Here is a 24,915-nt window from a genome sequence, read left to right as displayed (position 1 = left end):
CATTTTTTTCTCTAAAACTAGGAATTTGTCCATTTCATCTAAGTTGTTTTGTTTTTTGGTGTACAGTTTCTCATAATATCCTCTTATGGTCCTTTTTATTTCTGTGGTGTCAGACATAACTTCCCTCTTTATTTCTGATTGTATTTATTTGCATCTTCTCTCTTTTTTTCTTTGTTAGTCTAGCTAGGGGTTTGTATATTTTACTGATCATCTCAAAGAACCAGTTTTTGGTTTTGTTGATTTTCTCTGTTTTTGTTGTTGTTGTTTTTGTTCTCGGTTTCTTGTATTTTTGTCCCAATCTTTATTATTTCTTTCCTCCTTCTAGCTTTGGGATTGGTTTGCTGTCATTTTTCTATTTTCTCTAGTTGTTCAATTAAATCTTTGTGTTTAGCTCTTCTTTTTTTAATATAGGCAGTTAGGGCTGTAAATTTCCCTCTTAAGACTGCTTTCACTGTATCCAATCAGTTTTTTAAGATTTATTTTATTTATTTATTGCCCCCCACCCCCACCTCTTGCTGTTTGCACTTGCCCTCTGCTCTCTGTCTGCTTGTTACGTGCTCAACTTATTTTTTTAGATGGCACCAGGAACCAACCCTGGGACCTTCCATGTGGGAGTGAGGTGTCCAATCACTTGAACCACCTCCACTCCCTACTTTTTGTGCACCTCATTATGTTTCCTCATTGTGTCTCTTCATTACATCATCTTGTTGCATCTGTTTGCCGTGCCAGCCAGTCTGTCAGCTCAGTGTCTTGCTTGTCTTCTTTAGGAGGGACTGGGAGCCAAACCCAGTACCACACACACACATCCTTGTGGTAGGCAGGTGCCCAATGCTTGAGCAACATCCACTTCTCTGTGTCTCATAAGTTTTGATAAGTTGTGTTCTCAATTTCATTTGTCTCAGTATATACTGATTTAACTCGCAATTTCTACTTTGACCCAATGATTATTTAAGAATCTGTTGTTAAGCCTCCACACATTTGCGAATTTACCTTTTTCCTATCTACTGTTGATTTCCAGTTTTATTCCATTATGATCTGAGAAGGTGCTTTGTATAATTTCAGTCTTTTTATATTTACTGAGAGATGCATTGTGACCTAACATCTAGTCTATCCTGGAGAAAATACCATGGACACTTGAGAAGAATGTATAATCCACAGAGTTTGGATGCAACATTCTGTATGTCTTTTAGGTCTAATTCGTTTATCATATTGTTCTAGTTCTCTGTTTCCTTGTTGATCTTCTATCTAGTGTTGTATCTAATGATGTGAGTGATGTGGTGAAGTTTCCAATGATTATTGTAGTGCTGTCTGTTTCTCCCTTCAGTTTTGCCAGAGTCTGTCTCATGTATTTTGCTGCACCATAGTTAGGTGCATAAATATTTATGACTGTTCTATCTTCCTGGTAGATTGTCCCTTTTATTAATATATAATGGTCTTCTGTATCTCATAACTTTTTTACATTTAAAGTCTGTTTTGTCCAATTAGTATAGTTACCCTTGCTCTTTTTGTTTACTATTTTCATGGAGTTGCTTTTTCCAACCTTGAACTTTCAACCAGTTTGTATACCTGGGTCTACGGTGAGTCTCTTGTAACCAGCATATGGATGGCTCATGTGCTTTTATCCATTCTGTCTGCCTCTATCTTTTGATTAGGGAATTTAATCCATTCACATTCAGTGATATTCCTATAAATGCATTACTTACTTCCACCATTTTCTTTGGGTTTCATATGTCATATCTTATTTTCCTCTCTCTTTTTACTTTTTTGGCTATCCTTTTTGCTGCTTTTTCTTCTATACTCTCTTCTATAAGCCTTTCTCTCCTGTCTTTTTCTTTCAGGGTCTAAGGCTTCCTTTTACTATTTCCTGCAAAGGTGGGTTCTTCTTTTACAAACTTTCTTAGTTTCTGTTTGTTCATGAATATTTTATACTCACCTTCATATTTGAAGGACAATTTTGCTGGACAAAGAATTCTTGGCAGACAGTTTTTTTCTCTTTCATTCTCCTAATTGTATCAGTGGTATGCATTGTCTCCTTACTGCCATGGTTTCTGATAAGAAATCTGCACTAAGTCTTACTGGTCATCCCTTGTACCATGGTTTCCTTCTGCCTTGATGCTCTGAAAATTTTCTGTTTATCTTTGACATTTGGCATTCCGAGTAGTATGTATCTTGAAGTAGGTCTATTCAGATTTATTCTGATTGGGGTACTATGACCTTCTTGGACATGTACCTTCATTTCTTTCATGAGGATTAGGAAATTTTCGGCTATTATTTCTTCAAATACTCTTTCTGTCCCTTTTCCCTTCCTTTCTTCTTCTGGAATTCCCATGATATGTATGGTGTTGCATTACTTGTCATTCAACTCCCTGGGACCCTGCTCAATTTTTTCCATTCTTTCCTCTCTCTAATTTCAGCTGTTCTGTCTTCAGTATCACTTATTCTTTCTTCTGTCATTCTGAGTCTGCTGTTGTATGCCAAAATATGTTTTTGATCTCACCTATCATGTGTTTCCAATGAGCTCTGTTACTTTTCTATTCAGGATTTCAAATTCTTTGTGCTCACTGAATGTCTTCTTGATGTCATTTATCTCTTTATCCATATTGTCCTTGAACTCATTAATTTGGTTTTGGAGATTTGTGTGCATCTCATTAATTAATTCTCTCAAATCCTGCATTCCTTTTCATGGGCCATGTCTTCCATTTTCTTAGTATGGCTTGTAGGTTTTTGCTGATGTCTAAGCATTTGATTAGGATGGTAGTTTACTCAGATGCCTCCTTTGTAGGGATTTAGTGGCAGGAAGCTGTGTGTTACTGCTGTTCTTTGAGTCTTGGTTCAGCCTGGATTGTTAGGATTGTTCCTGATAGTTCCTCAAAACAGGGCTGCAGACTCAGAAATAGGTTGCAGATGTGCTTCCTAGGACTTTGGGAAGGAAGGCTATAAGGGCCGGTATAAAGCCTCTTGTTTTTTATTTTCTCACATGCACTCCCTTAGCCTGCCAGGTGGTGGCACAGTTTGGCAACCCTTTCAGTTCAATGCCTGTCCAAGTGTGTTTGCTGCAACACAGACTGGATCAGTGTAATAGAGGTTCCTGCCTGGAGGCTAAGAGCCTTACAATTCTACAACCTTGGGCAGCAGACTTGGCCCAGTGGTTAGGGTGTCTGTCTACCACATGGGAGGTCCGCGGTTCAAACCCCAGGCCTCCTTGACCCATGTGGAGCTGGCCCATGTGCAGTGCTGGTGCGCGCAAGGAGTGCCCTACCACGCAGTGGTGTCCCCCACATAGGGGAGCTCCACGTGCAAGGAGTGTGCCCCGTAAGGAGAGCCACCCAGTGTGAAAGAAAGTGCAGCCTGCCCAGGAATGGCACCGCCCACATGGAGAGCTGACACAACAAGATGACACAGCAACAAAAAAAGAAACACAGATTCCCATGCCGCTGACAACAACAGAAACGGACAAAGACGACGACGCAGGGAATAGACACAGAGAGCAGACAACCGGGGCGTTGGGGGGGGGGTGAGAAAAAAATAAATAAATCTTTAAAAAAAACCAAAACAACTATCTCCAACCTTCTCTGGAAGCCCCCTCCCTTTTTCCCAGATAGGAAATGTAATTCCACTCACCTCTGTGTTCTCAACAGTCAGTCCTGGTAAGTAGAGAAGATTGAGAGGGTCAGATTTCTTTAGTCCCTTTTTTGGCTCCCAAGGGAAAAAATGGCACAGCCCCACCTGGCCTGGAAGGGATGGTGGTGACCAAATTTGTGGGTCAAAACTGAGTCAGCCTTAGGCTGTGTCCCTCTCTTTCCCCTTTCCTGGGGCAGTGGATCCCTGGAGTCCACTTTGTCAAAGCCAACTAAGAGACTTGAGAATTCTAAGGTGTCTTCGGTGTGGGGAAGGATGCCAGCAGTAGCAGCCGCTGGTTTTAACTCAGTTTTGTCTATTCCCCTCCTTTGTCCCTCTCTCTTCTGGGCGGTGTCCAGCCTTCTGGTTTCCTGAACCCAGAAGATCTTTTTCTAGGTCGTTTTAGTCTGTTCTCTAAGTATTTTTCTGGAGGAGAAGAAAGTCCTGTGTCTTCCTAGTCCCCACAATCAGGTTTTGATAACATCTGCCCCCTTGTTAAGGTCATGAATCTTGATTGAGTTAAAGCAATAGTTTCACACTTCAGCTACTTCCACAGATTTCACAGGCAAGGGAAAGATTCTCCAAGAGTTCTTTGGGGAAAATAAATGAAGTTGTCCTTATTTACCTAATAGTTTAGTCCCATCTTCTCTTGCGCTGATTTCCAACCTGGCAGTATATGTCTATATAAGCAATAGACTCTTGAAAAATTGAAAAAAATATCTTCTTAGGCCTAGAAATGAAAACATGATGCTTTTTATTTGGTAGAGTTCAATCATAAGGCCCTGTTTATCTTTATCTGTTTCCTAGGGCTACTGTAACAAATTACTACACACTGGATGGCTTAAAGCAACAGAAATTTATTCCCTCGCAGTTCTGTAAGCTAGAAATTTGAAATCAAGGTGTCAGCAGAGCCATGCTCGCTCTGCAGTGTCTAGAAAGAATCCTACCTGCCTTTTCCTAGCTTCTGGGGGTTCCCAGCAATCATCGACATTGCTAGGCTTGTAGATGCATCACTCCAATCTCTTCCTTCATGTTCACATCACATCTAATGTATGTCTGTCTGTGTGTCTTTCCTCCTCTTACAAGGACTCCATGTGAATTTAGGACCCACCCTAATCCAGTATGACCTCATATTAATTACATCTGCAAAGACTATTTCCAAATAAGGTCACATTCTGAGGTTCCAGGTCGACATGAATTTGGGGATTACTGTTCAACTCAATACACTATATAAATAAATACTTCAGAGTTCAATTTATCAAGCAAGTTTCAGTGGAGCACATGATTAACATTAAACTAGAGACATGAGACCTGCATTTGAGACTTGGCTGTGCCACTAAATAGCATGTGATTCCCCTTTCACTGGCTTTTACTGAGGTTTTGAAATGCAGACTCAACAAAAGGTACCAAAGCCTTCAGAATATTTGTTGCCAGCCATAGTGTCTTGGTTACAAACAAAACCAAGTTTAGCTTTGTAGTATCTGCAGAGCATTCCAGTAACTTCATTACTTTCTTAGAATAACCTTTCTCCCTACCTATTGCATGAGCTAGATTATCAGCCACCCATTATTTATTATTTCTTCAGTTATTGCCATAGTTTGAAGAAGTCTGGTATTTTCCCAGGTGCCTTAGTTTTCAGTGATATTTAATTCTATTAAATAGCAACCCCTAGCCTGCTTCCTGATTTACAGTTCTTACTCAAGCTTCTTCTTTATTTATAAACATCTCCTTTTATATCATCTTTTGTATTGCATTAGAAACTTGTAGAAACTATGCTAACCAGGAACCTAGAAGTGTTCCTACTGATTGATGCAGCACCTGAGGAAGCAGCTGGTTTGTGTCCTCCTGTAAGGTTCTGGAAAAGAAAACCTTCTAATGCTATCTAATGCAACACAGCCTTGGAAAAACAGTGCATACTGGATAGCTAGTTATGCCTTTTCAAGAAGTGCCCTTTTTTTTCGAGATTATATTTGAAAACCCTGGATTCCTCCCACCCCCCATGATTTATTTCCTTTTTGCTATTAGAAAATGTTCTAACAGGGAAACGGACTTTGGCCCAGTGGTTAGGGCGTCCGTCTACCACATGGGAGGTCCACGGTTCAAACCCCAGGCCTCCTTGACCTGTGTGGAGCTAGCCCATGCGCAGTGCTGATACGCGCAAGGAGTGCCCTGCCATGCAGGGGTGTCCCCCGCGTAGGGGAGCCCCACGCACAAGGAGTGCACCCCGTAAGGAGAGCCGCCCAGCGCGAAAGAAAGTGCAGCCTGCCCAGTAGTGGTGCCGCCCACACATCCCATTCCGCTCACACGTCCCATGCCGCTGACGACAACAGAAGCGGACAAAGAAACAAGACGCAGCAAAAAGACACAGAAAACAGACAACCGGGGGAGGGGAGGGGAATTAAATTAAAAAAATAAATCTTTAAAAAAAAAAAAAAAGAAAATGTTCTAACAGTAGAACAATCACACTGGTATTGATTCTGCGAGGAAAAAAATATTGAATATTCTGCTTAATCTCCATGGGGGGGGAAGGAATCTTAAACTTAATGGAAATAGTCTATGTCATTAACTTCATTTATTTTGTTGTAGAGACACTGAAGATGTATACATTTTGCACCTCAAACTTTTTTTAATAAGTTGTGAGAAATCTAGATTCTTTATTCCCACAGGTATTCTCAAGCACCATATGGAAACACTATTACATATTTCTTAGTCTAGTGAATGCTAATATATGTGCCAAACTTAAATTACCAGTTATTACAGTATCCCCTACATTGCTGGAAAACAGTTGATTTTCAAATGCACTAAAATAAATCTAACATATCTATTTCCATTTTTAATCAACCCAGTATGTTTTAATTTCTTAAGTTACCACTGAGTTGCTAGGAGCTCTATAAAACCACAATTATGGAAAAGATTTCCCAAATGCCAGTTTAGGTGCTAATTTAGGAACTTAAGGAAACTAAATTACCCTTTTAAAGTAATTGTTATATTCTTAATAAAGTGAAATATTACCTGTCAGTTTGTAAGACTTTTCCTGAGTCAGTTGGCATGTTTTCTTAACACAATTAAACTTTGCAAATAAGATATTTGTATAAAATAACACTAATGATAATAGTGGTGATGACGATGTCGCTGCCTCTGCCTCCAAATTGCACTTTCTCCCTCAAAAAAGACATTTTATCATTAACTGGAATAATTACCTTTATGACATGTAAGTATAGCATCATATTGAATTAAAATGTGCAATTTGTAAAGACTTTGTGTCCTTTTGAATGTTTGACTTTTTAATATATATCAAAGAATATGAAGTTGTTACAAATATTAAAATATGTTTTTAATTATTTAAACCAAAATTTGCCAAATTTCAATGAAACCAAAAGTTGGGACACATCTAACTCATAAATTGTATTGGACTACCTATTACTTGGTGATACAAAGAGATAAACATAACTACAAAAATGTATTTTCAATAGTACTTCTCAAACTTTAAAATGCAGAAGAGTTACATGAAGATTATGATAAAATGCAGATTCTAACCAGTACTGCTCATGATGACTGCTTTTCTGCTTGCCTAACAAGGTCCTGGCTGATTGTGATGCTACTAGCCAAGGGAACATTCCTTGAGTAGCAAGAATTTGAACTGTTAGTGAGGGCAAACTTAATTGATAAAAAATGTTTTATAGCTCTTAAGATGTGTGAAGCTAAGTTATAAATGTTAGGTGGTGTTTTAGTCAGCGAAGGGGTGCTCATGTAAAATAACCAGAAATCTGCTGGCCATTATAAAGGGTATTTATTCGGGATAGGGGCTTACAGATACCAGGCCATAAAGCATAAGTTACTTCCCTCACCAAAGTCTATTTTCACATGTTGGAGGAAGATGGCTGCTGATGTCTGAGAGGGTTCAGGCTTCCTGGGCTCCTCTGGGCTTAGCACCTCTGTTTTCTCCCAAGGTCAGCTGTAGACTACGGGGCTCTCTAGACTTTGCCTCTCTCTACAGGGTCAGCTCTAGACTATCAGGTGAATGGCTCTGTCTCTCTCCCTGGGGTTTCTGCTGTGTCTAAGGAGCCATCGCTGTTCCTTTGTGTTCTCCTGGCTCAGGTCCTCTCTTCCTGGGGCTTGCTTCTCTTTCCTCTGTGTGCTGACTTCCTGGGGCTCCAGGTTAAGACTTCAGCATCAAACTCCAACATCAAAAACCCCCAGCATCAAAAAGCTTCAACTCTGTCCTTTGCCATGCCTTTTATCTGTGAGTCCCCACCCACCCTAATGATATGGCCCAATCAAAGCCCTAATCATAACTTAATTCTGCCCAGGTACAGACCAGATTACAAATGTAAGCCATTATCTCTTTCTGGAATTCCTAACTATATCAAACTGCTATACCAAGGCTTGCTTCTTCCTGGGCTCAGAGTTCCTCTGTTCCTGGGGCTTGCTTCTCCTACTTCTGTGTGCTTGCTTCCAGGGCTCCAGCTTAAGGCTTCAGCTACAAACTCCAACATCAAAACTCCAACATCAAAAACCCTCAACTCTGTACTCTGCCATGCATTTTATCTGTGAGTCCCCACCCACCAAGGGTACAGACCAGATTACAAGCATAATCCAATATCTATTTTTGGAATTCAAAACCATCTCAAACTGCTACAGGTGGTCTGTTTGGAACTTTTAAATGTGTAAATGAATGTACTGATTAAAAATGAAAATAAAATAAAAAACTGGCCTGGTAATATCAACTTTTAAAATCACTTGCATTTTCTATTGTCCATTGAAATGCTTCATCTCTTAGTAGTCACTGTATGTTTGTTTTCTCAACTTAAAAATTGAAAGAGTACCTCCCACGCATTTTTTCAACTTAGTGTTGATGAAGAATGTTTTTAAATTGCCTTTTCTGTTTTTCTCTTTAGGGAGTGCCTGGGTGAAGCACATGAGCCTTGTGATTGCCAAACATGGAAAAACTGGCTACAAAAAATAACTGAAATGAAACCAGAAGAGCGTAAGAGGAATTTTAGATGACTATGCTACATACTTCTAATATTATTAAAAAGATAGTATGGTCATATTATATTCTTCATTTAAGAAATTTTCAAGCTTGTTAATGCTAGAGTTCCCCTTTCCTAATGTCACCTCTCTGACCATCATCCCTTAAGAGATCACAGGGTTTTTTTGAGGGGGAATCATGGGCAGGCTACACATTTTTTATAGGATTTATTCCCCAGCCTAAGGTAACCAGGGTAAACAGGTCACATTTAAGCCCTCCCACTACAGTCCTTCCCATTTTTCCTGGGGTAGGCTAATCAATTTTTCTGTATTTTATGGGAAGAAGTGAATGTTCTGTAGCGAGGGGAAGCTTCCAGTAAAAGATAAGACATTTTAATCCCTTGATATTCCTTGGTTCTATAGATTCACTTATATTAAATAACACACCTTTAACTTTTTATTGAGATATCTATAAATATATTATTTGTTAATAAATGCTGTGAGGTTTGACATTAGTAATCCCATTTTGCAAATGATAAGACTAATGCTTAGATAGGTTGAGTGACACAGGGCACATACCTGGTAAATAGAATAAGGTTTGACTTCTCTGTGGGGACTTTATTTTACAGCCTTCCTAATAGTAATTCCCACATTTAACAAGTAAATCAACTGCTTTGCTTCCCATTTCCTAGTATTATATGGCAACTGATTTTCTTTAAAATTAATATAAATGAAAATCAGTGTAGTTCAGGTCATTTTGTTTTGTTTAGGTACTGGAGTTATATTGAGATATTAGAAATCAAAATAGAAAATTCAGGCAGTGAGTCTACATTTATTATAAGTCAAACATAATAATAATGAGTTTGGAGTCTAGAAGAGATAGTCATATAATTATAGTATCATATGATAAATGATAGAGCTAGGAAAGATAAGAGTACAGAAATGAGAATAACTTACTTAGGTGGGGGCAGGAGTGATCAAAGAATCTTCCTGAAGGAAGTGAAATGTAAACTGGGTTTCCACATATCTGCAGAGGCAAAAATGTGGTGGGGATTCCTGTCAGCAGCTGAACTGGCCCTGGCAAAGACTGGCTGCCAGCCATAGGATCTTACAGATTTGTATTATATTTGGGAGTTTACCATTGCCCAAGGGCTGACCCTCAGCTTTTTAGATGCCTGAGGTCCCTTTTGTCCACTGACTTGGGGTTATTCAAACCCATGAAGGAGAGAATACTATGTAAACTGGAATACCAGATTTGTTGATTGATAATATGAAAATCCCTTTCATGTGATTATAAGACTCAAGGCCCTTATCCAGAGCAAAGGGAAGTGAATATTTTATAGTGAGGCCTGATTAAATAAAGAGTTCCATCCTGTTAACTTATAATTCAATCAGCAAAAAAAATTTTGAGTACCTGTCTTATGCTAGGTACTTCCCAAATCAAAAAATGCAATATAGATTGTTCTTGCTTTCCCCAGTTTCATTGTGTCCCTCCCTTGAATGCTTGATGTAGTTTGCCATTATGCTATTGGTATCCATCCATTTTCCCTATTCTCCTGGTGTGTGTGTGCGCGCGTGTTCCATATATTTTATAGAGAGAAACATATATACAAAGCTAGGAAAAAGAGTTTTAAGAATGCTTTGAAAGAACAGTGTACCTATAGTACACTATGGTGGGGGAAGGCAAAGAAAGAGGAGGTCATTTATCTCTAGGAAAGAGTTAAGAAAAGATTTACAAAAGAATTGCTGTTTAAGATGTAACCTGAAAAGTAAGTAGATAGTCCTCATGCAGTCCAGAATGAGAACAGTCTAGGGTGAGGTAGGGCAGTGTTGACACATTCAAGGACTGTAAATAACTCACCTTTAAGGTAATCCAAACAGGGTTTTGGTTCAGGAAGATGGAGGAAATGTAGAAAATAAGACAGAAGGCAAGAGACTGGAGACATCTGGGAAGTGGTCTGTCAGAAAAGGAGCCAGGGCCAAGACAGCAGAGAAGGTTCAGTTTGTCTAAGAAAAACCTAGGTGTTTCCCAGTGTACGGATGTATGTCCTCCACACTGAAAGAATATTTTCAGTAGACCATTAAATTACTATTAATGGCCACTTCAGTTTATGAAACTTATTAGGGTGAGGTTTAAAGCAAGCTATGATATGTTAACTACAATACTCACATAGGACATCATCACTTAATAAATATGATATTCAAAAAAAAGTATGATTAAATGCTGTTTCGAGTTTATATATTACTTTATTTTTTTTTTAAGATTTATTTTTTATTTCTCTACCCTTCCCCCTCCCCTCCCTCCCCAGGTGTCTGTTCTCTGTGTCCCTTCGCAGTGCATTCCTCTGTGACCACTTCTATCCTTATCAGCGGCACCCGAATCTGTGCCGCTCCTTGTTGCATCATCTTGCTGTGTCAGCTCTCCATGCGTACGGCGCCATTCCTGGGCAGGCTGCACTTTCTTTCGCCTTGGGCGGCTCTCCCTACAGGGCGCACCCCCCTCATGTGGGACTCCCCTACACGGGGGACACCCCTGCATGGCATGGCACTCCCCGTGCGCATCAGCACTGTGCATGGGCCAGCTCCACACGGGTCAAGGAGGCCTGGGGTTTGAACCTCGGACCTCCCATGTGGTAGGTGGATGCCCCATCCATTGGGCCACGTCCACTTCCCACATATTACTTTAGATTATGATAACATTTCTTTGGTATAAATGCTTTTAACAGAACTTATAGGCTCATGAGATAGATTTCTCCCTTATGCTTACTTTTCCAAAGGCTTTGAGTAATGAAACTGAAAAGGAATGACAAAATCTAACTAATGAGAAAAAGTATTAGAAAATATGCTGAGATCAGTTTAAAGAAATTATTCCATACAAAGATTCAAATAATGTTTCGTAAGTACTGAAATTGCCTTTATTGTATCTAATCAGAATAGGAAACATGTATGGTTATATTTTCTGTGAAATGATAGTTAATTTATAAAATTTACAGACCAGTTGGTTCATAATATATGATCACTGAATGTTTTTTTAATGGAATTCAAATCACCTTTTTAAGAATTCAGTATTTGAAAGCAATTTTGTTTTCACTTGCATACATATAGATTCTACAGCTCTTTGATTCTGTTATACTCTCTAATGCTTGATTAAATGAATTTAATATTTCTTACAAAGAGAGCATACTGATTTTTAAGGATAGAGCAAAGTATAATAGATAACAGAAGTGAAGGGAAGAGTTTGAAAGTCAGTAAGGGTGAAGAAGATTCAGGTAAATTGAAGGGGGATAACAATGCAGATATTAAGAACAGTATGTGCAAAGGAACAGATGTATGAGATAAGATTTTTAGAGAATTGAAAGTAAAGGCATTTTTCCAGCATAAGTTTTTATTGTAATCATAGTTGGTTATTTCCTAAACACAATTTCCCTCATGCAAGCCATTATAATATATTTAGGAAGTAGCATTCTAACCAAGTGTGGAAGAAAAAAATTACATTGCTGGCAACACAGCTGCTTTGTTTTAAATGGCTTTGTGCTTTATTTGTTGTAACAATAGACAATAAAGGTCATAAGAATATGTTAGCGCTTCTGAGCTAAAAATAGTGTTGATGCTGAAGGAAGTAGAAAGACCACTATTTTTTAAGCAAAAATTAGATGTCTTAAATGTGAAATGTACTTAATGATTAGGTTTTATAGCAATACTCTTGTAAACAGTATTACCTCCTCAGACTAAGGGACAAAATTGACATTTCTCTTATTTTTACAATTACTAGCTCAACTTCATTGGCCTGAAATATGCTATTACTCCTGAGACTACCTTTCTCCACCACATTATCTGAAAATTCTCCCACTACCACCCTAATCAAACCATCTTCTACCAAGTGGGTATAGAACTAGAGTCTGATTGAACATCACTGCTATTGTTTTTCTTTGCTATGCAGAATTAAAAACCAAACCAATGCTTTACAGTCCAGCAGTAGCTGCTGGTTCATTGTTGATATGGATTTAATAGTAAGGAACTTGGGGTTCTATATAGCAAGGCAGTCCTACCCCTCCACTGTTAAGTTCTGACATAGGGTTGCTTTTAAGGCTCAGCCCTTCCAGTTCACCTGCAGAGCCACATTCAAGGGGTCAGTAAGTCCGAATCTTTGTCCCTCTTCCCTCTAGTCACTTATAACCAGAGGTCGGGTAACTTTTGCTTTTAAACTTTAAAACTCATGGTCTGATTTATCCCCTGCCTTTGGACAGTAGGGCTAAACTCTGAGAATGTCTGCATGCAATCACAGACTCAATTGCATGGGCTACTTTCAGTGATTCCAAATGGATTTTCTTGCATCTCTTTCAGTAAAAAAAATATGTGTGTGTGTGTGTATATTTGTGTATATGGCTTCCCAGTACACTTTGAGCTAGAAAACAAAACAAGTTTTATTACCGACTTCCTTGTAAGGTACGAAATTTTTTTAATTGGCAATCTAGTCTAGCCCCCAAGCTCCTTTTCTCCATTGGGGAAATAATATTTGTAGAATGTAATACATAAAATTTAGTATCTTAAAGCACCATGGGGAGTAGATGCGGCCAAAGAGGATGAGCTCCTGCTTCCCACACAGGAGGTCCTGGGTTTGGTTCCTAGTGCCTCCTGAAAAAAAAAACAAAAACAAACAAGCTAAACAAAAGAAAAAACCAACTCGGGGAAGCTGATGTGGCTTGGTGGTTGAGCACTAGCTTCTAAATACAATGTCCCAGGTTCAATCCCTGGCCCTGGGTACCTCAAAAAAAAAAAAGAAAAGAAAAACAAAACAACCATGACATTTCTTAGTATTGCAAATCTCAAATTATAGTAGAATAAATTTCATTTAAGATGACAAAGTTCTGTAAGATTGGTGTGGGGACAGAAGGTAGAAGTAGCTTGATGTGTAGATGAGCTAAATTATGAAGGGCATTGTATTCTTTGCTAAAGGAATTTGATTTTATCTTGTAGGCAATGGGAGCAATTATAAGAAACTGTGTTTTTTTGTTTTGTTTTGTTTTTAAGATTTATTTATTTATTTATTTCTCTCCCCTCCACCCCCCACCGGTTGTCTGTTCTCTGTGTCTATTTGCTGCGTCTTGTTTCTTTGTCCACTTCTGTCATTGTCAGTGGCACGGGGAATCTGTGTTTTCTTTTTGTTGTGTCATCTTGTGTCAGTTTTCCGTGTGAGCGGCACCATTCCTGGGCAGGCTGCACTTTCTTTTGCACTGGGCAGCTCTCCTTTTGGGTGCACTCCTTGCGCGTGGGGCTCCCCTACGCGGGGGACACCCCTGCGTGGCAGGGCACTCCTTGCGCGCATCAGCACTGCGCATGGGCCAGCTCCACACGGGTCAAGGAGGCCCGGGGTTTGAACCGCGGACCTCCCATGTAGTAGACGGACGCCCTGACCACTGGGCCAAGTCCATTTCCCAGAAGCTGTGTTTTTTAAAATACCAATATAATAGGAGTGGGAGGGAGGAGGAGCTGGAGAGAGAGGTTGGCTGGCTACATTTTTATAGTCCAGGTAAGAGGTGTACAGAACCAAAACTAAAGCAATTAAATACTTAGAAAGGGTAGGAGAAAGATATGAGAGAGAAAGAAGTAGAATCCATGGGATGCTGTGAGTGAGATACCTAGATCACACCCCTCTTGGATTGACTCTGGGTAGAGGGTCATAAATTTACCAGGACAGGGAGTAGTGAAAGGAGCAGGTTTAAGGGAAATGATTACTTTTAGACATGTTTGATTAATTTTATCTAAAATAATTATGGATGAAAATATATGGGTATTTCTGTGTAATTTTCATGCTTTTCACTATGGTGAAGAGTTTTCGATAATTGTATTTACAACAGGCCTATTTAAGAAATTATTGTCTGAAGTAACCATTCTTCCTACAGTTTTCTTTGATGTACTTAGTTTTTTTAAATAGGGAGCAACATTATTACTTCTGTTTGTTTTCTTCCCCCGTGTAATTGGATGTACGTTTAGGAAGAAATCTCCTTTTATCAGTTTTCATCAAGCTTTTGGAATATGGCTCCTTGTCCTATAATTATGCTATTCAAAATGAAACAGTTTAAAAGCTTTGCCGTAGACCCTAATAAGAAAATAAATATATGATGGTAATTGAGCAGCAGTGTCCAAAGAAATGTTTGGGTTTTTTTTTCTCCTTTAAGTTGTATACTAAATCATTTATTTTTGTGTTTGTGCTTGATATCCCAAAGTTGTGGGAGTTAGTGAAGCTTATGAGGATGCTGCCAATTGTCTCTGGTTGTTGACTAACTCCAAGCCTTGTGCTAACTGTAAGTCTCCAATACAGAAGAATGAGGGCTGCAATCACATGCAGTGTGCTAAGGTAAGAAGTCAAAGAGGAGTTTGTGTGCTTTGCAGTTTGATTGTCAATCCAAAGGAGGAATGTTATAAGCATAAAAATTGTGTTGGGTTTCAGATGGGTTCTAGGAGATTACATTCTACATTCTTTGTTCAATAATCTAAGTGTTAATTTATATTACTAAATTTTACATTCACAGTGGTGTTTAAAGTAAGGATGGGGATTCAGTGGTATTTGGCCAGAACATCCAGGAATGCCTGAATCATTCCCTGCCAGTCATCTCCCCAGTGAGGGTCCTGAGAGAGTTTCATGTATGTACACATATTAATAGCGAATGACAAACAAAGTGCTACCTTTTTTATTAGCTATGCTCATGCCAAATAGTCACCCATATATATTTCTTGCAAACCTGGTTTTGGAGCACTCAGCTTAGACTGAAGGTCCTAGCCAGGCCCCAGGCAGCCTCCCTAAGTACAAATCTAAATCTTGATGTCTTAACTGCCCTTTGTTAACTGTCTAATAAAGGTCCCCAAAGCAGGCCAGGCCTTATGTCTGCTAATGAGACCACAAATTAAATACATAATCCATTGCTATATTGAAAATGGAAATGCAACGAAGATCCATTTTGCTAAAATATAACTATTTAATATAAATAATTACTGTTAGAGAACTGAAGGCTAGATAGAATATACTCTTGTAGACTTAATTGCAAAGAAAGAAACATGTTTAAAACAATTGTTTTTTATTTGGATTACATTTTATTAATTCATGCCTACATTTATAAATATTTTTGTTTTGAAATTGTAATGATATTCCAATTTTTTTATTTTTTTATTTTTTTGTTTTGTTTTGTTTTAAAGATTTATTTATTTATTTCTCTCCCTTTTCCCCCCTCACCCTGGTTGTCTGTTCTCTGTGTCTATTTGCTGCGTGTTCTTTGTCCACTTCTGTTGTTGTCAGTGGCACAGGAATCTGTATTTCTTTTTGTTGCGTCATCTTCTTGTGTCAGCTCTCCATGTGTGCGGCACCATTCCTGGGCAGGCTGCATTTTCTTTCACGCTGGGTGGCTTTCCTTACGGGGGGCACTCCTTGCGCGTGGGGCTCCCCTACGCAGGGGACACCCCAGCATGGCACGGCACTCCTTGCGCCTATCAGCACTGTGCATGGGCCAGCTGCACACAGGTCAAGGAGGCCCAGGGTTTGAACCACGGACCTCCCATGTGGTAGGCAGACACCCTAACCACTGGGCAAAGTCCGCAGCCCAATTTTTTTATTCTTAGTACAAGTGTAATACATGTGTAAAACATTATTGTAGCAGAGCAAGTACAGCTCAATGGTTGAGCTTCTGCTGTGCAATTACAAAGTCCTATGTACAATCCCCAGTACCGCCAAAAAAAATTATTATATGTTAGAGAGAAGGACATTGTAAATTTTCTAACTTGGGATATAAAAAAAACCTAACTAGTTAAGGAGATTCTAAAAAAACATATCAATATCTTCTCTCTATGTTTTAATTGAGTTTTTTCCCTTTTTGAGGTACCCAGGGCTGGAGATCGAACCCGGGACCTTGTATGTGGGAAGTTGGCAATCAACCACTGAGCCACGTTGGCTTCCTTGAGTTGGTTTTATCATTTGTTTGCTTGTTGTTTGTTTTTGTTTTTTTTTTTAGGAGGCACTAGGAACTGAACATGGGACCTCCCATGTGGGAGGCAAGTGCTCAACTGCTTGTGCCACATCCACTCCCTCCTTAATTGACTTTTAACCTTGAAGCTTCATAATCATTATTATTATGACTCGCAAAATAATGACAGTTACCAGATAATTTTTGCAAGTCTAAATTCCTGTAAAATTAACACAACTGAATTTGTGAGGCAGTAATAATGATATTTTAAGGGCAGAAAGAAAAACTTACTACAGTGTTCTGAAAAGAATAGTCAGAAGCTGAAAGTAGCTGAAAATTAGGCCAAAATTACTTTATCTATTTGTGGTTATATCTCCAACACCCATTAGTTTTTTCTTGCAAAACCCAATATTGAATACCTAGGTATATAAAGAAACTATAAATTGACCATAAAAATCAGCAATGCCCACCCACAAAAGACAAAATCTAATATTACTTTAATTTCCTTAACAACCCACCAGTGGTAGATTCTTGATATGAATGTATTGAGTATATGACTATTTTCATGAGTTAATCAGGCTAATGATATAAAGTAATCCATTTTAAATAGATTTCCTTTAAGCCTCTTTTGCATTTAAATGAAGCACTTTCTTACATACTATATAATGCCATCATCTTGTTTAATGTAGCATCTGAAGTGTTTGCATTGAACAAAAAGAAACTGAAAAGTAGTTTTTTAAATTCTGGTACTGAAAATTATGGCATATAGGTGGGTTCATCTGGAAGATAATAAGCTTGCTGGAGCAAAATTTTATATTTTTAGAAGTTGTTTTGTTTTTTTTAATGTAACATGTCATGTATAATTGAATTCATGAGCTAACACAATGATTCAATCATAATATACTTTATTAATGCCTCAGTGGTGATTATCATTCAGTAGAAAGTTTTTATTTTTTCGAATCAAGTATGCTAAACATTTTTAAAGAATGAAAAATTTGGTCCTATAAAAATATGCTAATTTATTTTAAAAGCACTCATTTCATTTCCCTTTAGATACTTTCCAGGAGACTTTAAATTTTGCATTCTTCTATATTTTGAAGAACTTACAGTAATTCTCTTCATTTGACTCTATATATGTTCCAAGTAAATAATAAAAATCATTAAAGTTCTATATTCTTTTTCCCATCTTAGAATTTAAAATTTGGCTGTCTTAGAGAAAGTTTTGCCATTTATATTAAGATAGCAATAAAGCTATATTGAAGGATACTTGTGTAAAATCAGGGAGTATAAGTCTGCTTGTACAGTACAGGAAAAGAACTTACATACTGCCAGAGCCTTGTAGTAAGCCCACAATTTAGTAAGTACATGTTGTGAAGGTGTAGATGAGTATGGGGAGTTTAATTCTCTGTCCATAATGTATCTGATATACAAGTAGTAAGAAAATACATAAAAGACCAAAATTACATAATTACATACTACTAAGGTAATTTCTATATATTCAAACTCTGTATCCCAAAAATGTGGGTTTTACTTTCTTTTCAAGTACCCATGGGACATTCACAAAAACATTGATCTTTGATTATCAAAGGAAACCTCGATAATCCAGGAAATGTACAAAAAACATTCTGATCATAATGAAATAAAGTATTATTTAATGAAGTTATGAGACAAATGGGCCTTTTCATTTAGAAACTTTAAATCTCTCAAACAATTTTTGAGTCAAAAAGGAACTAAAATGGAAATTACAGAATTTCTAGAAAACAAGGACAGTGAAAATACTAATTTGAGCAGAACTTGAGGACTATAACTAAAGTAATGCTCTGGAATATGCATAACCTTATACAGTTAAAGCAATACAAAATAAAGAATATAAAAAAGTGAAGCATCTGACTCGAAAATTAGAAAAACAAAATAAACTTAAAAAAACAAAGATGAATGATTTTTAGGAAAAAAAAGATTAATGAGTTTATCCCTGAAAAACAGTACAACCAATAGGTAAATCAAGAAGTGGTTTTCTGTAGAAAAATAAATCAGTAAGCCAATATCACCAAGGAAAAACGGGTGAAAGAGCCCAAATATATACTATAAGAAATAAGGGGAATAATCAGAAACATGAAGCAAATTAAAAGAATAATAAGAATTTTTTTTGAACTCTTACAGATAAATTTGAACTTGGGTGAAATGGATTAATTTTCTAAGAAAATGTAATTGAGCAAAACTGACCCTAAACAAGGTAGAGTAGCCAAACAAACCCATTTCCACAAAAGAAAGAGAAATCATTTTTTTAAAAAATCTTCTCCCATTTTATAGTAATAGTCACTGACAGTCTCACAGTAGAATTTTATCAGACCTTTAAAGAACTGATAAAGTCAGGAATGTAACTTTAAACCATTCCTGAGAACTCATACTGTATACTGTATATACTCTGATAAATTCCAAATAGCTCAAAGGTTTAAATGTTTATTTTTATTTTAATAAAATAAACCAGAAGAAAATATGGAGAATTCCTTTATAACTTGGAGTAAGAATGTCTTTCTAACTGACTCAAAATCTGTAACTCTAAAAGAAAAAAGTGAGAAACAGGCTTTATGCCAGCTCTTCCATGTAGACTCATAGACTAAAGTAAAATTACCATGCACTTGAAACACATCTGTTGGTATATCTTTTTATTTGGAAAGAATATCCTATTGATATATTTTAATAATTCCTTGTGTTTAGTTCATAATATTATGATTTATATTTTAATTTTTCCTTGTAAGCAATAATTTTGAACTACCCCAACATCTTTCCATAGTGAAAATAAGGTTTCCAGAGGAAACATGAGAATGAGGGCATGTCTTTGAGAAGATTTCTTTTTGGTCACACAGGCAGAATTGTTTAATCTCTACAAATTAGTTGACTAGAAAGTAGAAAATACTCTGCATGCTAACATGCAGAGACGTTTACATATATGTTTTCTTTCAAAGTGCAAGTATGACTTTTGCTGGATCTGTCTAGAAGAATGGAAAAAACACAGTTCTTCCACTGGAGGTTATTACAGATGTACCCGGTATGAAGTCATTCAACATGTGGAAGAGCAATCCAAGGAAATGACTGTGGAGGTAAAGAGAACTGTTTAAGACAAAAGAACTCTAAGCCACTTAATATCATTGAAAGTATTTTGCATTTCTTTTCCTAGCTTCATCTTGATGAGGCATCAAATTGAATACACTTTAAAGTAGACTTTAAATAAAATAGCTCTATAAACTCAAGAGCTGATTTTTTTAAGTTTTCCTGTCTTTTTAAATTTTAGTGAAGATAAGAAAAGTTCTGTATATCTCAGCCTGCCTCTGTAATGACTTAAAAACTATTTTAAATAGCTAGTAGTTTTTCTAAGAGTCATTTATGGACTTTTGTTTCCTAGGCTGAGAAAAAACACAAACGATTTCAGGAACTTGACAGATTTATGCACTATTATACAAGATTTAAAAACCATGAGCATAGCTATCAGGTATGTTCCAAACCACTTCAAATGAACTAAGTAGTACTGTTGTGGTTAAAGAGAGTGGTTTAAATGATTTGTTTCTGTTCCTTTAGTTAGAACAACGCCTTCTTAAAACAGCCAAAGAAAAGATGGAACAATTGAGTAGAGCTCTCAAAGAAAGTAAGTTTTTTAAGATGGTGTGTGTGGTAATTAACATAAAATATTCTTCCAAACTTAAGTCACTTCACTGCTAAGAGTCTAGGACTCTAAAGAATATATTATTCCTGTTAACCCATTCTGCTGTTTGAGTTCTCTGTAGCCTTGAGTGCTGCTCAGCATATGTGGCCTACGTGGTTGGATTTCCCACCTGGTTTATTTAACATGCTCGTCTTAATGCAGCCCGTGCTAGTACCAGTGAACACCCATCATAATTTTGCTTACTCTTTGTCACTGCTGTAACTCTACTGTGTTGGAAAAAGTGGATAGACTCTCAAGGGGATACCTGACCTAGCCAAAGAAGCAAAATATGCTTGCTACCCAATTTTCATGTGAATGAATATCCAAAAATTCTTGAGAAAATTTAACAGAGTGCCTAAAGGAGTGGAAATCAACCACAGTTTTGGGAGAAATCATCTGACTGGTAATGCATATTTAGGGTCAAAATTTATGAATCCCAAAGTGGAAGTTCTAAAAGAACATTCCTATAGATGAATTGCATATTGATTACATCATTTTAATTTAACATCCTACAACTACCACACACAGTACAGGTTCTGATAGTTTGTTTTTAAAAGTCACATTTAAAAATGATCGTAACTTACATATATAAAGTTAGGTTTTAAGCCTAAAAATATCATGTTGTATTTGTCCCGTTCATAACATTCCTAATGCTTAGAAAATTCCTGAAACACAGTAAAACACCCAACAAATATTTGTAGAGGTGAATTACTGCTTCTTTTCAACATTCTGAAGATTTCAGGCAGGGATGTAAGATATGAAGATGTCAAAATAAGGTGTAAAAGATGTGAAAGTAAGATGTAAAAAAGAATTAAAACATTTAACAACTGGAAAGGAATAAAACTTTACACACATCTCACTTATAACAGTTTATAACATAACACTTATAACATAACAAAAAAACAGAAGTTGCTTTGTTTTTCTTTATATCTTCCTTAGTTTAAATACCTACCCTTGGGATTCAGTGCACTCAGAAATTTTGGCGTGGTCCGAAATTATGATGCCATTACATATACATAAGTATGCAGTGTATACATATGTAGGCTTACAGAATAATCTGATTTTCGACAGTGCTTCTGAACTTAGATTCTACTACTTACTTTTTATTTATTTACAGTTAAAGAAAAAGTTTGAATGATATGATATTTCAGGAACAGTCTCATATTATATTAAGGCAGTTCCTCCCTCTGTCCTCCTCATTCTTCCTCCCATTCTCTCTTTCCCTGAAGTTTTTTATTCAGTAGCTTTAATTCTCCTAAAGCTAGCTTTGTTTACCAACAGGGTAAGAGCAGAATCCAGGATCAGTGTGTGCGTTCTTTCATGGCTACCATCAGTGCTTGTGGTCCCCTGCGACACGTGCTTCACTTTTAAAAGCATATGTCAAGCATGTGTTTTTTATGTAGGCTTTTAGTCTATATAAACAAGGTTTTAGTTCAGATAAGTATTCTCATAGCTACATCAAACTGTTATTCTAAGGATTCTTCTTTTTTTTAAAGGAAACATGGTTGCTTAATTAATTTTATAAGGGCATATTTACAAAATAAATTTCACTGTGCCTAACTTCTTTATAGCTGAAGGAGGCTCTCCAGATACCACTTTCATTGAAGATGCAGTTCACGTGCTCTTAAAAACTCGACGCATTCTCAAGTGTTCTTATCCATACGGATTTTTCTTAGAACCTAAAAGCACAAAGAAAGAAATATTTGAACTCATGCAGGTAACTTTTTAATTAAGGTAACTTTTTAATTAAGTTTAAATGGTAGTTATAAAAAACATTTTTCTCCTTTCAAACACACCACTTAACTAAATTCTATCTTAATTAGATATAATTAGTAGGCAATTTTGTTTTCATTTTTAGAATGGTTTTAAAGAAAAGATTACCATTAATAAACTGAAATTATCTTTAAAATTGTCATTCTGCAGGTCTGAAAGAGTTGTGATCTATGCAGACATTTCCTACTGCATTTATTTATTTCTTTGTTGTACAACTCAAAGTGTTACTGTATTCTAGGGGTGCGAATGTGGCTCAAGCAGTTGAGCGTCTGCTTCCCACATGGGAGGTTCCACTGTCCCGGGTTGGGTCCCTACTGCCTTGTTAAAAAACAGCAACAACAACAACAAGCAAACAAATGAAAAAAACAACTCAGGGGAGCTGATGTGGCTTAGTGGTTACTTCCAGCTTCCCTCATATGAGGTCCCAGAGTCAATCCCCAGCCCCAATACCTTAAAAAAAAAAGTTATAATATTTTCAAAAAACAGGTCCTGGAAGGCAACTCAGGACTAAAGAGATCCAAACCTCTCAATCTCCCTATCTACTAACCAGGACAGATTGTTAAGGATGCACCTCCCCAGAAAAATGTGACCTGAAAGGCTGACTTAGCTTTTGACTCACAAATATGGTCTGCCATGGCCCATGAGCCCTTCCTGGCCAGGTGGAACCATTCCACTTTTAACCTGGGAGCCAGCTAAAGACTAAAGAGAGCTGGGACTAAAAAGATCCAACACTCTCAATTTCCCTCTCTACTAAGCAGAACTGATTGTCAAGGATACAGAGGAGAGGGTAATTACTTCCTGGGAAAAAGGAGGAGGCTGCTAGCAAAGGTTGGAGAACTATCTCTGAAAAAGTTTTAATTACAAGGCTTTTAGCCTCCAGGCAGAAACCTATATCATATTGATCCTGTCCTTGTTGCAGCAGACACACATCCAACCAGGCATTGAACTGAGAGAGTTGCTAGAGCATACCCTCTGCCGGCAGACCAAGGAAATGCACATGACAAAATTAAAGAGATGCCTTTTTTCTGGCCTTTATAGCCTCCCTTCCCATGACTCTAGGAAATGGGTCTGAAACCCTACACTAGGTCCAGGGCCGAGTTTTGAACAACTAACAGGGACAATCATAAAGACCCATGTTGAACAGCAGTAACACACAGCCTCCCACCACTAAATTCCTACAAAAGAGAGAGAAATGGAGGATCTGAGTAAAACTCACCATCCTAATCAGCTACCTAGACATCAGCAGAAGATTACTAAGAAAATGGAAGACGTGGTCTGAGAACAGGAATGTCTCAAAGCCCCAGAAGAGGCACAGGGTTTGAGACACCTAATTAATAAGATGCACACAAATTTCCAAATTCAAATTAATGAGTAGAAAGACAATATGACTAAACAGATAACATCAAGAAAACATTGAGCAAGTACAAAAAAGAATTTGAAAACCTGTATAGGAAAGTAACAGAGCTCATGGGAAGAATAGACACAATAGGTAAGATCAAAAATGCATCAGAAGCATACAACAGCAGACTCAAAATGATAGAAGAAAGAATAAATGATACTGAAGACAGAATACCTGAAATTGATGAGAAAAAAGAATGAAAAATTGAGCAGGGCCTCAGAGAGTTGGATCACAACATGAAATACAACAACATACATGTCATGGGTTTTCTAGAAGGAGAAGAGAAGGGAAAAGGGGCAGAGTATCTGAAGAAATAATAGCTGAAAATATCCCAACTCTCACAAAAGAATTGAACTTATATGTCCAAGAAATGTAGTGTACACCAATCAAAATAAACCCAAATAGACCTACTCCCAAGATACATACTACTCAGAATGTCAAACGTCAAAGATAAAGAGAAAATTCTGAAAGCAGCAAGGCAGAAGGAAACCATGGTACAAGGGACACCCAGTGAGACTTAGTGTGGATTTCTCATCAGAAACCATGGACAAAGTATGATACAATTAGGATACTATAAGAGAAAAACAGTCAGTGGAGAATTATTTATCTGGCAAAATTGTCCTTCAAATATGAAGGTGAGTTTAAAATATTCACAAACACAACCAGAAACTAAGAGACTTGATAAAAAGAGTCCACTTTGCAGGAAATATTAAAGGAAGACTTAGACCCCGAAAGAGACAGGAGAGAGAGGCTTGGTCGAGAGTATAAAAGAAAGAATAGCAGTAAGGATAACCGAAAGAGTGAAAAGACAGAGGAAAATAAGATATACATATGAAAATCAAAGAATAAAATGGTGGAAGTAAATAATGCATTTACAGTAATATCATTGAATGGGAATATATTACACTCCCCAGTTAAAAGATATAGACTGGGAAGCAAATGTGGCTCAAGCAGTTGGGCACCCACATACCACATGGGAAATTCGAGGTTTGGTTCCTGGTGCCTCCTAGAGAAGATGAGCAAAGCAACAAGCTGATGCAATAATAAGGCACAAGGAGGAAAACACAATGAGAGACTCAAGCAGGGTGCAGAGGTGGCTCAAGCGATTAGGTGCCTCCCTCCCACACAGGAAGGAGGTCCCAGGTTTGGTTCCTGGTGCCTCCTAAAAAAAATGATAAGCACACAACAAACAGATACAGAGAGCAGACAGTGGGTGCAAACAACAAGGAGGGAGAGATAAATGAATCTTAAAAAAAAAAAGATATAGGCTGACAAAATGGATAAAAAAACATGAGCCATGTTTTTTTCCGTATGCTGATTACAAGAGACTCACCTTAGACCCAGGGATACAAACCAGCTGAAAGTGAAAGTATGGAAAATGCTATTCCATGCAAATAGTAAAAAAAATAAGGAGTAGGGGTAGCTATACAAATATTGGATAAAAAAACACTTTAAATGCAAAAAAAAGTTAGATATGAAAGGAAGAATCCACCAAGAAG

The 24,915-nt window shown here is 37.4% G+C and overlaps 1 protein-coding gene across 5 annotated transcripts in view; it reads left to right on the top strand.

Annotated features, from left to right (window-relative positions):
* Nucleotides 1-24,915, top strand: part of ANKIB1 (ankyrin repeat and IBR domain containing 1) — a 187,113-nt gene that overhangs the window by 144,144 nt on the left and 18,054 nt on the right. For all 5 annotated transcript variants that reach the window (XM_004475712.5, XM_004475711.5, XM_058296987.2 and 2 more), the window contains 6 exons: nucleotides 8,517-8,605; nucleotides 14,817-14,947; nucleotides 19,511-19,645; nucleotides 19,948-20,034; nucleotides 20,121-20,187; nucleotides 21,816-21,961. In XM_004475712.5, the coding sequence (XP_004475769.2) occupies nucleotides 8,517-8,605; nucleotides 14,817-14,947; nucleotides 19,511-19,645; nucleotides 19,948-20,034; nucleotides 20,121-20,187; nucleotides 21,816-21,961 (655 nt within the window). The remainder of the gene's footprint in view (nucleotides 1-8,516; nucleotides 8,606-14,816; nucleotides 14,948-19,510; nucleotides 19,646-19,947; nucleotides 20,035-20,120; nucleotides 20,188-21,815; nucleotides 21,962-24,915) is intronic.

This window comes from Dasypus novemcinctus, chromosome 5 (genome assembly GCF_030445035.2).
Source record: "Dasypus novemcinctus isolate mDasNov1 chromosome 5, mDasNov1.1.hap2, whole genome shotgun sequence".
Lineage (NCBI taxonomy): Eukaryota > Metazoa > Chordata > Mammalia > Cingulata > Dasypodidae > Dasypus > Dasypus novemcinctus.
Note: the sequence above shows the minus strand (reverse complement) of the source record. Positions and strands in the feature narration are given on the sequence as shown.